This window comes from Herpailurus yagouaroundi, unplaced genomic scaffold (genome assembly GCF_014898765.1).
Source record: "Herpailurus yagouaroundi ecotype Mexico unplaced genomic scaffold, PumYag 29, whole genome shotgun sequence".
Lineage (NCBI taxonomy): Eukaryota > Metazoa > Chordata > Mammalia > Carnivora > Felidae > Herpailurus > Herpailurus yagouaroundi.
Window position 1 is genome coordinate 29,735,067 of NW_024412377.1, and position 16,147 is coordinate 29,751,213.

Here is a 16,147-nt window from a genome sequence, read left to right on the forward strand (position 1 = left end):
TGAACTGACATGGGACGCTTGACTGAGTGAGCCACCCAGGTGCCCTGGGGCAGCTCTTATAGGACATTATCTTCCTCTTTTTTATTTTTTTCAACCTCAGCATCAGAGTGCAGAATTGTCAACTTCTAAGTCACCTTAGCCCAGTGGTGAGCACAAAAAATATGAACACAAGCTAGGGCTGTAGTATGTATTGGCCTTACCTCTTCCTGCAGAGTTTAATCTTCCTTGTTTGAATTCAGAGGATATCTAGTTACTTGTTGACACTTGCTTGTTATCTCCTTGTTTCTCATCGTCCAGGTCCTAGCAACAGAAGACCCTAAAGAGTACAACATTCCAATTAATAAGTACCCTTTAATAGTGCCTAAGTTTGGGTGTATTGTTTTTTCATCATTAAGGAAAAATGTTAAAGATTATCTTAAGTTATTGAGGATCATGGTAGTTAAGAACCAGACTGTTCATATAATTAATTTCCTTTCTATGTGTCCCTCAATTGTAGAGTGAGATTATCAGAGGAAAAAGATTTAATTTCTTTGGATATTTGTTTTTGTCTTTCCAAGGTAAATAACTCTAGAAATCTGAAATTTTCTCATGGTTTTTGTGGGAAGTCCTTGACCACAAATCCAGTGTGGGAAATTCAGAAATGAACAAAATGTTTTTTTTACACAGAGCCCGACACAGGGCTTGAACTTGTGAACCATGAGATCATGACCTGAGCCAAAGTTGGACGCTTAACTGACTGAGCCACCCAGGTGACCCAGGAATGAACAAAATTCTGTTTATAGTGTAAAACATTGAAAATGAAAAGTAAAATTACCTAAGATCTTACTTTTAGATACTTTTTTACTTATAACCTTCCACATCTTTTTATTTTATTTTTATTAATTAATAATTAATTAATTGATTTAAAGACTTTATTTTTAAACAATGTCTACATCCAATGTGGGGCTCAAACACACAACCCGGAGATCAAGAATTACATGTTCCACTGACTGAGCCAGCCAGACTCCTCCCGTATCTTTTTAGATAGTACATTGTGGTTCATATGCTATTCACATGCTAATTTTGCTTAGCGCATCTGTTACTATTTTTCCCAGATTTGTACATTTTCCATCACTAATTTTATTGACTGTATTTTATATTATCGTGGTTTACAATAGTTATTTTCCCATTGTTAGACATGTAGGTTGATAATTTTTTGCTGTTACTGGGACCACTCTAAGTTACATCTCTGTGACTATGTTAATTTTTAGCCTTTATTAATAGTGAAAAATTTTGAAGAATAACTGTTGGAAAATTTTTCAATCTTTTCAGAAGCAAGAGAAAAAGAGGAAGAAATGAACAGAGAGAAAGAATTAAGAAGGCAAAATGAAGATATTGAACCAACATCTTCAGGCTCAAATGTGGTCAGAGATTGCTCTAAATCATCTTCCAGGTGCTTGATTTTCTCAAAAGGATTCTGTTAAATTATCACTCCCATTTAGGTGTTTAATCTCAGATTAAATTGAATCTAGATAATTGATTATCTTAGATAATTGAAACTGGTAGTCATTGCAAAGGAAAAAAGAGGATAAAGATAGAGATTTTGTTCTAAGAAATTTTTTTAAAATATCTTCAGTTTTTTTTTTTTAATTAAAGATCTTCAGTTCTAATTAGAGGTCAGCAAGTAAACACTATCAGATTTTAGTTTTCTCAGAAATATAAAGCAAGTGACAGCTTCTTTTGTCAGTCACCACAATGACTATGCATTGGCACTAGGGGGAGCAGTCTTTACTGGTTCTGAGAAGGGACAGGGTGACCTTTTTCCTAGGGAAGCGAAAGCCCATAATTAAAAAGAATTCTCTTGAAATTTTGTAAACAAATACACATTTTTAGATAAATGAGAAAGTACACATTAGTTAAGGACTTTAAAAAATTTTTTTTTAATGTTTATTTGCGCGCGCGAGAGAGAGAGAGAGAGAGAGAGAGCATGAGCAGGGAGGTGCAGAGAGCAAGGGAGACACAGAATCCGAAGCAGGCTCTAGGCTCTGAGTGGTCAGCACAGAGCCTAATGCAGGGCTTGAACTTACAAACCTCAAGATCATGACCTGAGCTGCAGTTGGGTGCTTAACTGACTGAGCTACCCAGGCGCCCCAACATTAGTTAAGGACTTTTAAAGGCCCTTTTGATTAATGGTTTTCACGTACTAGGGCAAAATGCTAGAACATATAGGTGGGAGGAAACTGTTAAATGACTTTTTTCTTCAATGAGGCAACTCGAAGTTGTATAATTTCTGCATAATTTTAATTGCTTTAAGGCTATGCAGTTTTTCCTGTGATTTTTACGTCTTTTTTTAAAAAAATAAATCTGATCATTTATTTCTCCACTTGAATTTGGACCTCATAATTTATATTGATAAACTTGTTGGATTTGATATTTTTTCTCATTCTCTAGCTTTTTATTTATTTATTTTATTTAATTAAAAAAAATTTTTTTTTAACATTTATTTATTTTTGAGACAGAGAGAGAGCATGAACAGGGGAGGGTCAGAGAAAGAGGGAGACACAGAATCTGAAACAGGCTCCAGGCTCTGAGCTGTCAGCCCAGAGCCCGACGCGGGGCTCGAACCCACGGACCGTGAGATCATGACCTGAGCCGAAGTCGGACGCTTAACCGACTGAGCCACCCAGGCACCCCAACATTCTCTAGCTTTTAAAGAATCTCAGTTATATCACATTTCATTGTACAAACATTGTTTTCATGTGTTTGAGCATATTTTATTCCAGATACGTTTCTAATTTCTTTTAATGTTTATTTATTTTTGAGAGAGAGAAAGAGCACGAGCAGGGAGGGGAGGGTCAAGAGAGAGGGAGACACAGAATCAGAAGCAGGCTCCAGGCTCTGCACTGTCAGCACAGAGCCCGACATGGGGCTTGTACTTATGGACCGTGAGATCATTACCTGAGCCAAAGTCTGACACTTAACTGACTGAGCCACTTAGGTAGGCTCTCTAAGATATATTTCTTAGGCAGTTATTGTCCCTCAGATATGAGATTATTATGCTATTCTCTTTTTTTCTAGATTTAATAAAAATTACTTTGAATTATAAGTGAGAAATTATTATGAAGTATTTAAGACTTTCAAAAAGTTGATAAAGGACAGTATCCACTAGACAGCTTAAGAAGTAAACTTTTACTGTTATGGTGAACACTTCTCAGAACTGCCTTCCATTGCCACCCCCTCCCTTCTTGGCAGAAGTAACCAATCTTCTAAATTTAAATTTTTTTATGTATCTCTTTATAACGTTATTGTGTATCTTTGTATCCCTAAGACATATATAATATTGTTTTGCATATTTTACAACCTTTCTAGTATAGCACTTAGCGTATTATCCACTATTATATAAACTCTTTCTGCTGTGTGTTCTTTCATAAGATTATGGACACTGTAAAGTCAGGGTTGTTTTTCCCTTTAATTAAACAAAAAATTTTTGTTATGAAGTATATTATACATATAAAGTTCTGTATATCCTACATTTAAAGTAGAGAGAATGATGAAGTGAACACCTAGCTTGGGAGACAGTATAGAGCTTTACTAGTGTCTTTGAAGTCCTCTTTCTGCTCATATTTCTCTTTCTTGCACAGGGGAAATCTTCACTTTGTTTACCCTTACTTCCTTTTTTTCTAAATAGTTGATTAGGTATAAGTGTATTCCTAAACAGTATGTTGTTTATATGATTTCTTATTTAAAATTACTTATTTATTTAGAGTGCATTCATGTGAGTGAGTGTTGAGTCGGGGAGGGGCAGAGAGGGAGAGAGAGAATCCCAAGAAGATGTTGCACTGTCAGGGCCCTGACTTGCGGCTCGATCCCACAAACCGTGGGATCATGACCTGAGCTGAAATAAAGAGTCAGATACTCAACTGACTGAGGCCAGGGGCCTCATGATTTCTTATTTTATATTGATGCTGTTAATGCTGTCTTGGATTTTTTTTCACTTTGGTGGTGGTGTTTTTTTTTTTAATCCAAGATGTTTTTGAGATTCACTCATGTTCACAAGTGAGGTTATAGTTTATTTTCTGTGCAGTTTGGTTTTCTTTTTAGAAATACACTAATTTTTTCCATTGTCTAGTCAGTTTAAGTTGCTGTTTTTCTGTATTATTATGACATATTTTTTATGTTTTTACTGCCTTGTAGCCATCCTCTGTTTTATATGTGCAAAAGTTTCTTACAGTATGTATCTAGTAGTAGACTTGTTAGGTCTTTAAGTACATACTTACTTTTACTATATTTGGCTTAATTATTTTCTGAAGAGTTTGTACCCATTTACATTACCACCAGCAGAGTGTAAGAATTCCTGTTGCTCCACATCCTTGCCAACACCCATTATTGTTACACATTTTCATTTTTGCCAATCTGATTATTGTGAAGTAATAGCCTTATGATGTTCGTTTGCACTTTGCTGGTTACTAGTGTAGTTGTGCATCATTTTAAAAGTTTTTTGGAGATATATTTTTTCTTCTGAAGATATAAAAAGAACTGTATCTTCTGTCAGATTTTATACTGGGTTGCTTGATGGTTTATTATAATTTTTTTATTTTTTAATGGTGTTTTTTAAATAAACACAAGTTTCACATTTTAATGTATTCTAGTTTATTAATCTTTTCTTCTGTGTTTTTGTGTTTTGCTTAAGAAAGGAGTCCTGGGGTGCCTTTTTGGCTCAGTTGGTTGAGCGTCGGACTCTTGATGTCCCCTCAGGTCATGATCTTGTGGTTGTGGGATCAAGCCCTGTGTCAGGCTCTGTGCTGAGCTGCTGAGCATGGAGCCTGCTTGGCATTTTCTCTCCCTTTCTCTCTCTGCCCCTCTCCTTCTCGTGCTCCTGCACACGCACTCTCTCTCCCCCAAAGTAAATAAATAAACTTAAAAAAAAGAAAAAAGAAATGAGTCTTTGCTCTGAGATCATAAAGAAAACTTCCTATGTTTTTCTTGAAGTTCTCAAGTTTTGTATTTAACATTTATGTCTTTAATCAATCCAGAATTGCTTTTTGTGAGTAATGTGAAGTTGTAATCCAATTTTATTTTCTCCTCCATATGGCTAATCAATTTTCCCTGTCCCTTTATTTTTAATTTTAATAGGATTTAGTTTTTATTTTATTTATTTTTTAATTAAAAATTTTTTTTAATGTGTATTTTTGAGAGAGAGAGACAGAGACAGAGCATGAGTGGGGGAAGGGCAGAGAGAGGGTAACACAGAATCTGAAGCAGGCTCCGGGCTCTGAGCTGTCAGCATAGAACCAGACACAGGGCTGGAACCCACAAGCAGTGAGGTCATGACCTAAGCCGAAGTCAGATGCTTAACCGACTGAGCCATCCAGGCTCCCCAAGGCCTTATTTTTTAGATTAGTTTTAGGCTCATAGCAAATTGAGCAGAAGGTACAGAGATTTTTTTTCCATATAGCTCCTGTCCTCCTACCTCCCTCATCATCAACACCCCCCTACCAGAGCAATACATTTGTTACAATTGATGACCCCATGCTGACACATCATCATCACTCAGAATCCATAGTTACATGAGAGTTCAGTCTTTGAGGTTGTACATTCTGTAGGTTTGGACACATATGTAATGACATGTAGCTACCATTATATATCAGAGTAGTTTCAGTGACTTAAACATCCTCTGTGCGCTACCTTTTCATTCCTTCCTCCCCCTAATTCCCAACAACCACTGATCTTTTAAATTTTTGTCAAAGAATTTATACACATTATGAAATCAAACATTGTTTTTCCCTGTTCATAATTCTTTCCAGAAAAAAACTACTTAAATTTTTTTTGTTTTTCATCTTTTATTTACCTTCATATTTCTAAATTGTAACCTTTTACCACTGTCTTGATTTTTTTCTACTGTGGCAACTTTCTATTTCCAAATTTTTTTACACACCAAGCAGAAATTTGACCATTAACCAATGATTTCTCACTGTTCTCTCCTCTTAGCCACTGATAGCCTCTGATATACTTTCTGTCTCCTTGAAATTTACCTGTTCTAGATATTTCATATAAGTGGAATTATACACTGTTTTCCTTTCATATCTGGCTTCTTTCACTTTGGATGATGTTTTCAAAGTTCTTGTATCAGAACTTCATTCCTTTAAATGGTTAAATAGTATTCCATTGTATGTATATATCACAATTTGTTTATCCATTCATGTGTTACTATTTTTGGGTTTCCACCTTTTGAGTTTTGTGAATGTAATGAACATAGGTGTACAAGCGTATGTTTTTGAGTCTTTGCTTTCAATTCTTTTTGGTATATACCTAGGAGTGGAATTTATGGGTTATATGGTGATTTTATGTTTAACTTTCTTTTTTTAAAATTTTTATTCACTTACTTTTTAAGATTCATTTTTAAAAATATTTTTAAGTTATATATATATATATTTAATGTTTATTTATTATTGAGAGACAGAGAGACAGAGCATGAGCAGGGGAGGGTCAGGGAGAGAGGGAGACACAGAATCCGAAGCAGGTTCCAAGCCTTGAGCTGTCAGCACAGAGCCCAACATGGGGCTCAAACTCACAAACCGTGAGGTCATGACCTGAGCCGAAGTTGGATGCTCAACTGACTGAGCCACCCAGGTGCCCCAGTATTTTTAAGTAATCTTTATACCCAACGTAGTGCTTGAACCTAAGTACCCCAAGATCAAGTCACGTGCTCTCCACTGACTGAGCCAGCCACGTGCCCTTATTTATTTTAAGTAATCTCTATATCCAACATGGGGTTCGAACTCACGATCATGAGGTCAAGAGTCGCATGCTCCTCTGACTGAGCCAGCCAGGCACCCCTGTTTAACTTTCTTTATGAGGAATTGCCTAACTGTTTTACAGTGTGGTTGCACCATTTTATATTCCTGTCAGCAATGTACGAGGGTTCCAATTTTTTCACATTCTTGTCATTAGTTATTTTCCATTTTGTTTTGTTATGTTTTTAATATAGTCATCCTAGTAGGTGTGAATTGGTATCATGTAGTTTTTATTTTCATTTCCCTAATGTCTAAAGGTTTTGAGCATTTTTTCATGTGCTTATTGGCCATTTATATATCTTCTTTGGAGAAATAACTATTGAAGTCCTTTAACCATTTTTATTTTTTATTCATTATTATTATTTTTTTAAGTAGTCTTCACATTTAACACAGAGCCCAATGCAGGGCTTGAACTCATGACCCTGAGATCAAATCTGAGCTGAGATCAAGAGTTGGACACTTAACCGACTGAGCCACCCAAGCGCCCCCAAATAATTTTTTAAAATATCTACAATGTTGTTAAAATTTGTTTTAGAGGAAGGTAGTCATTTAAGACTACCACTTCTTAAAAAAAATTTTTAAGTTTTTGGTAGGTGCCTGGGTGGCTCAGTCGGTTAAGCACCTGACTCTTGATTTCAGCCCAGGTCGTGATCTCACAGTTTGTGAGTTGGAGTTCTGCATCGGCTCTACGCTGACAGTGTGGAGCTTGCTTGGGAATCTCTCCCTCTCTCTCTAACCCTCTCTTGCTCACACTCTCTCTTTCCCAAAATAAATAAACTTAAAAAAATAAATTAAAAACATTTGTTTTAATTTGAGAGAGAGAGGGTGAGAGCATGTGCAAGCAGGGGAGAGTGGCTGAAGGTGAGAGAGAGAAAGAAAGAGAGGGAGAGAGAGAATCCCAAGCAGGCTCCACACTCAGCATAGAGCCTCATGTGGAGCTCGATCCCACAACCCTGGGATCATGACCTGAGCTGAAATCAAGAGTTGGACACTCAACTGACTGAGCCATCCAGGCGTCCCTAAGACTACCCCCTTTTTTTGGCTTTAAAGAAATAGTATAAATGTAAGTTGCCCTTCAAAATCAAATACTGGGAAGAAATATGTGATTTATTCAATGAAATATAGCTGCAGGATAGGAGAGAAATATTGATGTACTCATAATTTGTAAGATAGGAATCATTCAGACATTTACATTTTCTCTAAAGAAATTAGTACCAGAAATAATGAATTTTGCTTATGAATTTAATTTCTAAACTGAAATCGTATACTTACACATCTTATTTAATGCTTAGCTAAGCTCTCTTTTAAAAAGTCAGCTGAGAAAAATGTTAGGTTTTGACTCCTCTGTTTTCTCATCAGATGCATATTGTTTCTCAGGATCTGGTTCATATTTTGGCACCACATTGAGTCAAGGCATATTTTAAACATGGAATGTGCTCTGTTTTCTGTCACGGACATTTTTGGGCATAATTTTACAGACTTTGTTTTTCAGAAATTGAAAATATGTTAAAATAGTTTATTTTTTTGCCTTGTGTATATTAGAAGCAAAAAGACAGAAATGGACTTAGAAGCTGCATAGAAGCTGATACATTCCATCTAGTTTCATGTGGGTATGAGGACTGCATAATCAGCCATGGAATCAACATGGCCTCATGTAGTTGTCAGTTCAGTGCTTGCTTCTGAACTAGTTAATTCAGTTAAAGCATTGGTGCTAAAGATTAACAGTTTAGTTAGAGCTCTCTGTGCTCTGAATAATTTTGCATTAAGAAAGTCTGCGACTTCTAAACTAGTACAGTTGGGAATTTGTGATTTTAATCACAAGGGAGAAAATTTTGGAGTGTGACTACTTTAATAAAAATGTATTCAGTCATCCAGCTGTTATTTATTGAACATCTATTGTGGGTTAGGCACTGGTTTCGGCACTGGGGATACAGCAATTAGGGAGTCAGATGAGATCTCTGAGCTCATATTGTTGGGATATTTGAGGAGATGGATAACAGATTGTAAACAGCTGAGTAACCAATCAAATAAGATAACTTAGTGAGGTATTTAATAAAGATAAACTAAGAGAATGAAGATAATAGTGACTGATAGGGATGTGTTTGAAGATTAAGAAAGGGGGGGGCATTAAAGCCTCTTTGAGGAGGTGACTTGGGACGAGACCTGAAAGATGAGAAAGAGGCCATTTAATGATCAGTTCCAGCAGAGGGAACTTCAAGTGCAAAGACCCTCATGCTGGACCAAGCTTAACCTATATGGTTTGAAAGAAGGCCTGTAGGGCTGGAGAACCACGAGCTAAACCATTGCAAAAACAAAGAGAAGCTCTTCGTGGAGGTTTGCTTGCTCCTGTCTTTGTATGTGGATACGTGTTTAAGTATGTATTCCCCTCAATATTGATCTTAGATGAAAATAAAAAGAAAAATCACATTTTTTTTTTCTTCAGTGGATATTGAGTGCCTATTAATTATGTCAGGCCTCATTTAGGTGCTAGAGACAGCAATGAACACAACACACAGAAATTTCTGTTTTCATGGAGCTTACAAACTAGAAATACTTTATTAGAGGGCAATAATACTTTGAGTTTTATAAAATATTTGATAGATTAATGCACACAATTATGAACACAATTCTCAACTCTTTGGGATGGGATGGGAAGTGGAGGCATATGGTGGATGGTGGTGGATTTCAGAATGCCTAGAGGTGCGTGATAAAGACCTCAATGCAACTGCGTAATGGTCCTCCGGTGTGCTGGGTAGAAAAACACCTTGAGAATCAGTGTGATGCTCCTTACAGTAAGATAGTTTTAGAATCCAGGGATGCTACATAAAACATTTTAGCAACTCAGTAAATTTGAATAAAAATTGGGAAACAATTTGTGTTTCAGAAAATATATTGAAACCTTATGGGAGTAATACTAACTTTCTTACATGGCTGCCTTTATTTGCTCCTGTGGTAAAAACAGTGATTGGATTCAGATATAGGAAACAGAGGGATTGGTTACCTCAGTGGTTTTCTTTCTTATGGATATAGTAGTTTGTAGTTTTTTCCCACATCCCAGTTCTGCTGGCTCTTCGTGAGTGAGGATTATCTCAGGGGCCCGTAACATAATTGCTGTGACCTTTAACTCTGACTTTATGTTTAGGGTAAGTAGATAAAAGAAACTTTTACTTTCTTAAGATAAAATAATACCTGAGTTACGCATTTAATGTCTGAATTACAATTTTAACAAACTACACATTAATTAATTAATTAAAATAAAAACTTAGTTGTTAAAAGGAGAGGCAGAGTTTCCTGGGAAATCAGTACTATCTCTAGAGTGTTCTTTGTCGCAGTAGAGGCAAAGAGTTTCTGTTTCTGTATTTTCAGGGATACAAGCAGCAGTGAAAGTGAAGAGAGTTCTGGTTCTTCTGATGATGAGTTAATTGGCCCTCCTTTACCTCTTAAAATGATGAAAGAACCAGGTAATCATATTGAGGAAGATATCGTTGGTCCTTTACCTCCACCTCTTTATGAAGATGCCGAAGATGATGATGATGATGATGATGATGGTGATTCAGAGGAGGAGGAAGTAAGTATTTCAGTAGTAATTTACCAATTCATTGGAATAGTGTAGAGATCAGTTCCCTGCTAATTGTTAATTCACGCGCGAGAGGAAATAAGGAATAGTTTTGAGTGTACTACTGATAGCCCTTGTTGAAAGAACTTGAAACGATGTACTTCAGGAACAAGGCAGTGTTACTCAAAAATAATAAATGGACAATAAGAAGCAATGTGTTAAAAAGGAATTAATGGGCACCTGGTGGTCCAGTGGGTAAAGCGTCCAACTCTTGATGTCGGTCACGATCTCACGGTTTGTGGGGTTGAGCCCTGCGTTGGGCTCCATGCTGGCAGTCAGGAGTCTGCTTGGGATTCTCTTGCGCGTTCTCTCTCTCTGCCCCACCCTTGCTTGTGTGCATGCATGCGCTCACGCTCTCCCAAAATAAATAAACTTAAAAAAAAAGGAATACAATTTTGTTAAATATACATAAGCATTGAGTGTACATAATGATAGTGAATAAATTTGGGGGGATATAAAAACAAAGTAGATCTCAAATTATTGTAAACAATAATATGGAAGATGGGAGAGTAGAATCAGTTCATTCATTTTGAAGTCCTTGTATTATTTGGGAGGAAGCTAGAGATATTTGTTAACTTCAGATTAGGTTAAGTCAAGTATGCAAGTTAAAAATTTAATAGTAGTTACCCAAAGAATAGAAACAAATTGTATAACCTCCAAAATGGTAAAAGAAAACATAAAGAAAACCACTGGTTTACTTTATGTATTTGACACCTGGAGTCGATAATTTTTTAATGTCATCCTCTGACAGATTATTTTCAGTAATGATTATGAGATGAAACAAATGATGGTCAGAAAAGGAACAACTTTTGCAAATCTGTCAGTGACTTCACAAAATGGGCATTCTTTGCATATTCTTGTTCAGTCCCCAGTATACAAAATTTGTCAATCTATATTTATTCATAGTTGATCAAAGAAAACTTTTAATTTTGAAAAATTTTTTTCTCATGAAATGACAGATGTATGTATATATACACGTGCACACATACACGTGTGTCTGTGCACATGTATGTGAAATGAAAAAAAAGAGGCACATAAGGATAAATTTGGCAGTTTTATTAAAAATTGTGTTTTATAATAGATTTCTGAAACTGCAGTGTTGACCATATCTCTTTTTATCTTGATACCAATTCTAGTGGCTTTTAAAAAATACCTGGTTTCACTAAAATGTCTTTTCTAGAAAAAATACCATTTTCTAATACATTTGATAAAAACTTCTAAAGATTTCTTCCATAAAAATCAGAAAATGGCTACGTTATGGTAAATATTATCATCAAATTATCTGCTTTAGAATGTTTTTGGTGAAAACAATTCAGGTGTTCAAGCATTGCTCTTTTGGATTCTTCTGCCAACCTAGTCTCCCATCTTTTATTTTTCCTCAAAGAATAACAGAATGGAAGATACTCAAGTATTATTTCTTTGTCTTAATATATCACTTTGTTTTGAATCTGCTGTTTAAATGCAGAAATGTGTAGACAACAAGGATTGGAGATATGAAACTACCCTTAAAGTAAGCTTGAATGATTCTGAACCACTCAACGTTATCTGTAAACATAAGTACATGAGTATGTATGCGTATGTATGTGGTACAGACTGTGTAACTGGGAGTTCTCTAAATCAACTGCATGTATAGCATAATGCTTATTGAAATAATAAAAATTTGCTAATTTGAGACTTATATATTATCAAAACTCAGCAGTAATCATAGTAAAAAGCAACAAAAAACACATTTCTGAACTGACATTTTTAGAACTGCCAGCAAATGGTGATAATGGAAAACAGACTCATCTTCGATTGATTTTAATATTGTTTTAAGGTTCTTTACAGACAATGCACCCCCTTATTGTCTGCACCACTTCCACTGCAATGCTCTTGATATGCCTTTGAAGACAACTCAATCGTTGCAGTTAAAGACAGCAAAGGAGAAACATGAAGTAGAGGAAAATCTTGGTAAATAGAGATCACAAAATAAGGTGGTAGGCGTGAATGCAAGTATATCAGTATTCACAGTAGATGTAACTGGACTCAACTTGCCACTTAAATTTTCCCAGATTAGATTTAAAAAATTTAGATATATTCTGTTTATGAGTGATAGACCTAAAATGTACTGGCATAGAAAGGTTGAAAGAAAGGAATAGGGGCCCCTGGGTGGTTCAGTTGGATAATAATGTGTCCAACTCTTGATCTCAGCTCAGGTCTTGATCTCAGGGTTGTGAGTTCAAGCCCTGTGTTGGGCTCCATGTCTCTCTGCTCCGTGACTATAGCAGGAAAATACTAACCAAAAGATAACTGATTAGTCTTATAAAACTAATGTAACACAAAATAATCTTTATGTCATAATTAGTCAAAGTAGCAAAATGAGTGTCATTACTTAATGCTAAAAGGAAAAGTTTATTCTCTAGGAAAATTTGGCCTTTCTTAATCTCCATGAAATTTAACACAGTGTATTCAAAGCAAAAATTGACAGAATTATAAGGAGGAATAGACAAATCTACAGTCATAATGGGAGATTCAGAAATTGTTAAGACAATTAGTAAGAGTATAGTACCGGACAATATAAATGTACATATATATATATATATATACACATCTCTCCCTCCTCTCTCCCTCTCTCTCTCTCTCTCTCTCTCTCTCTCTCTCTCTCTATATATATATATATATATAGAATCCTTATCTAACATTTTCTTTTCAAGCACACAAAGATAAATCAGAAGCAATAAGAAGGTCACATCTAGGTCACAATATGCTATGGACATGAGAAAGATATGCTTAATTATTTTGGGTCGTTCACAGAGTAGGTAATAATTAGGTTGATCATGAAATGTGAGAATATTGTGTAGTGAATGTTTGTGTGCCCTCAGGATTCATATGTTGAAGCCCTAACCCCCAGTGTGGCATTCGGAGGTGAGACTCTTTGGAAGTAATTAAGGTTAAATTATAGGTCATATGGGTAGACCCTGATGTTATAGGATTAGTGTGCTTATGAGAAGAGAGACACTGGGGCACCTGGGTGGCCCAGTCAGTTGAGCGTCCGACTCTTGGTTTTGGCTCAGGTTATGATCTCAGGGTCATGGGACTGAGCCCCATGTCAGGCTCTGTGCCAAGCATGGAGCCTGCTTGAAATATTCATATTCTCTCTCTCTCTCTCTCTCTCCCTCCCCCTCCCCCTCTCTCTCCCCCCCACCTCTCCCACCCCTCCCCTCCCCCTCTGCCTCTATCCTCCACTCATGCTCTCTCTATAAAATTTTTTTTTTTATAAAATAAGAGGAAAAAAGAGAAGAGAGACACCAGAGAACCAGGTCTGCATATAACAAAGCAAGAAGGTAGGCATCTAAAATCCAGGAGGAAAGCTCTCAACAGAAATCAAATTTGCCGACACCTTGGTCTTGCACTTCTAGCTTCCAGAATGATGAGAAAATAAACTTCTGATATTTAAGACATGTAGTTTGTGGTATTTTGTTATCGTAGCCTCAGCTGGTTAACACAGGTTTGCAAGGCTGACAAGAAGCTGGAGAACAGAGAATGGAAAAAAGAAGGGTGTTCTGAGTAAGAAAAAAATTGCTATAGTGAGGGCTCAAATGTATGCAAGTATATGATATGGTGGTGAAATGTCATATGAATAGAACCTGGCTGAGTTTTCTCATAAGGGGGAGGTGGAAAGATAAGGCTGCTGAGAACAAATGTAGAGATCAGTACGGAGAAGAGCACCTTTCTGGAAGATGTGGAATTTGAATGAACCTTGTAGAGGGTTACATTTTGATGGACATGTGCACATAGGCCACATATTGTCTGTGAAGAGTAAATGGCAGGAACAGAGGCAATATATACAAGGTTAGATTCCAAATGATGCGAAAGTCAACTTGCCTAGAATGGAAAGTTGATAAAGAAGGCCAAACTTTTGACATGGAATTGATGTGCGAGTAAGCCTGAAGTGCAGCTGGGCAAAGAAGTAAAAAGCATGTCAAGGTGTGGGACTCAGAAGCTTGTCTGTAAGCTTTAGCCTTTCATGGCTGTAATTAAAGCGTATCAGGGGACTGAATAACAGTTTTCTGTTTGTTTTTGTTTGTTTTTTAGTTTTCTGGTTTTTTATAAGATTATACACGTCACGTCTCTTGAAAGAAAATTATTAAGTCTTTTTATGGTGTACCTTTTTTTTCTTTGCAAATATAGTAAAAGAAAATGCTGATAATATGCAGGTCAAAGCAAGGCTGTGGATAAGTGTACCAATAACAGCCTTAAAGTGTGCACTAATTGATAATGCAAAGTTTATTGGCATTGTTAACCGATTAAACTTTTGGAAGGGAGATAAGAGTGGGAGATTCCTTGTTTCTTTTCCAAGAAGAAAAATGTCTTTTGGGTGTCTATCATAACTAACATTTCCAAGGCTAGGACAGAGATGGTGGATAAAGCAGCCAGCTTGGAAATTTGCAAATGTGAATGTGGCTTTGCAGTGGCCTTCCTAGATTTGGATAAATTATATTGGCTTTGAATTGAGTCCTTCAGTTTTCAGACTGTGGTTTAATAGTAGTAGAAGGGGGGCAACCTTAGGCTGTTTTTTAGGTTCTGAGTGAGAACACGACTTTTTGACTACAACTTATGTTGTATTTGATATGTGGGATTTTGGCAGCCTCTAGAGTCAGGGATCATAGGCAAAGGAAAATCTGCTGATTACTGTCTTGAATGTGAATGTTGTAGGATCTAGCCAGACAAATTAGCATGATTTATTTTACATTATTTGCATAGCAATGTTTGGCGTACGTTTCAACATTGAGTTCAAATGTTTCAGGCCTTTGAAGAAATCTTGTTTTTATGGTTGTTTGGAATTCGGCCCTAGTAATTCTTTGTTGATTTAGAAACTGAATTTAGTTCCTTTAGGAAATCAGTTTGGAGTAATGCTAAGCAAAATTATAGGAGATTGTTTTATTTATTTATTTATTTTTATTTATTTATTTGAGAGAGAGAGAGAGAGCAGGGGACAGGGGCAGAGAGAGAGAGAGAGGGAGGGAGGGAGGGGGGGAGAGAGAGAGAGAGAGAGAGAGAGAGAGAGAGAGAGAGAGAGAAAGAAAGAATCCTGAGCAGCCTCCAAGCTCAGTGTGGAACCTGATACTGGGCTTGATCCCATGACCCTGGGATCATGACCTGAGCCAAATCAAGAGTCAGATGCTCAACTGACTGAGCCACCCAGGAGATTGTTTTATATATCAAAATGCTAGTTATATTTTAACGGTTTGGGACATATCAGAATTTTCCCTCCTTTCCTTGACTTCCTCTCCTTTTTTTCCCCATACTTGGTTTCATCATCACCAATCTTTTGTGCCTTTTGTTTCTTTTTGTGTTTTCATCCTTTTCCTTTCTACTAGCTGTTGGCTCTAAGCTTGCAAGCATACTAAAATCTTTCTTTAATTCAGTTTTCCCTACAAGCTACTGTCTAATTTCCTCTTTCTCACCAAATGTTTCAAAAGTAGTAGCTGTATTGCTACTTTTGCTTTGTTACCACATTTTCTCTGGAAATCTTTTCTGTTAAGACACTGTCCTCACAGACAAAGTCAAAATATCTAAATCCAAAGGCCCTTTCTTCATTCTCATTCTGTACCTCTGCAATATTGGACAGTGTTGATTTCTTCTTTCTTGAAACTCTTTGCTATTTCTTTATACTATTGGTTTGCTGCCTCTCTCTTTGTTTTATTCAACAGATATTTATTGAGCACTTTTTATGAGTCAGGTACTTTTCAGGTGTTGGGGATATGACAGTGAATAA

General features: G+C 36.4%; 1 protein-coding gene across 2 annotated transcripts in view; it reads left to right on the forward strand.

Moving 5' to 3' along the window:
• The window catches only part of WDR70 (WD repeat domain 70), a 308,347-nt gene that overhangs the window by 10,179 nt on the left and 282,021 nt on the right, over positions 1–16,147 (forward strand). For both annotated transcript variants that reach the window (XM_040495635.1, XM_040495647.1), the window contains exons 4-5: positions 1,312–1,432; positions 10,140–10,341. In XM_040495635.1, the coding sequence (XP_040351569.1) occupies positions 1,312–1,432; positions 10,140–10,341 (323 nt within the window). The remainder of the gene's footprint in view (positions 1–1,311; positions 1,433–10,139; positions 10,342–16,147) is intronic.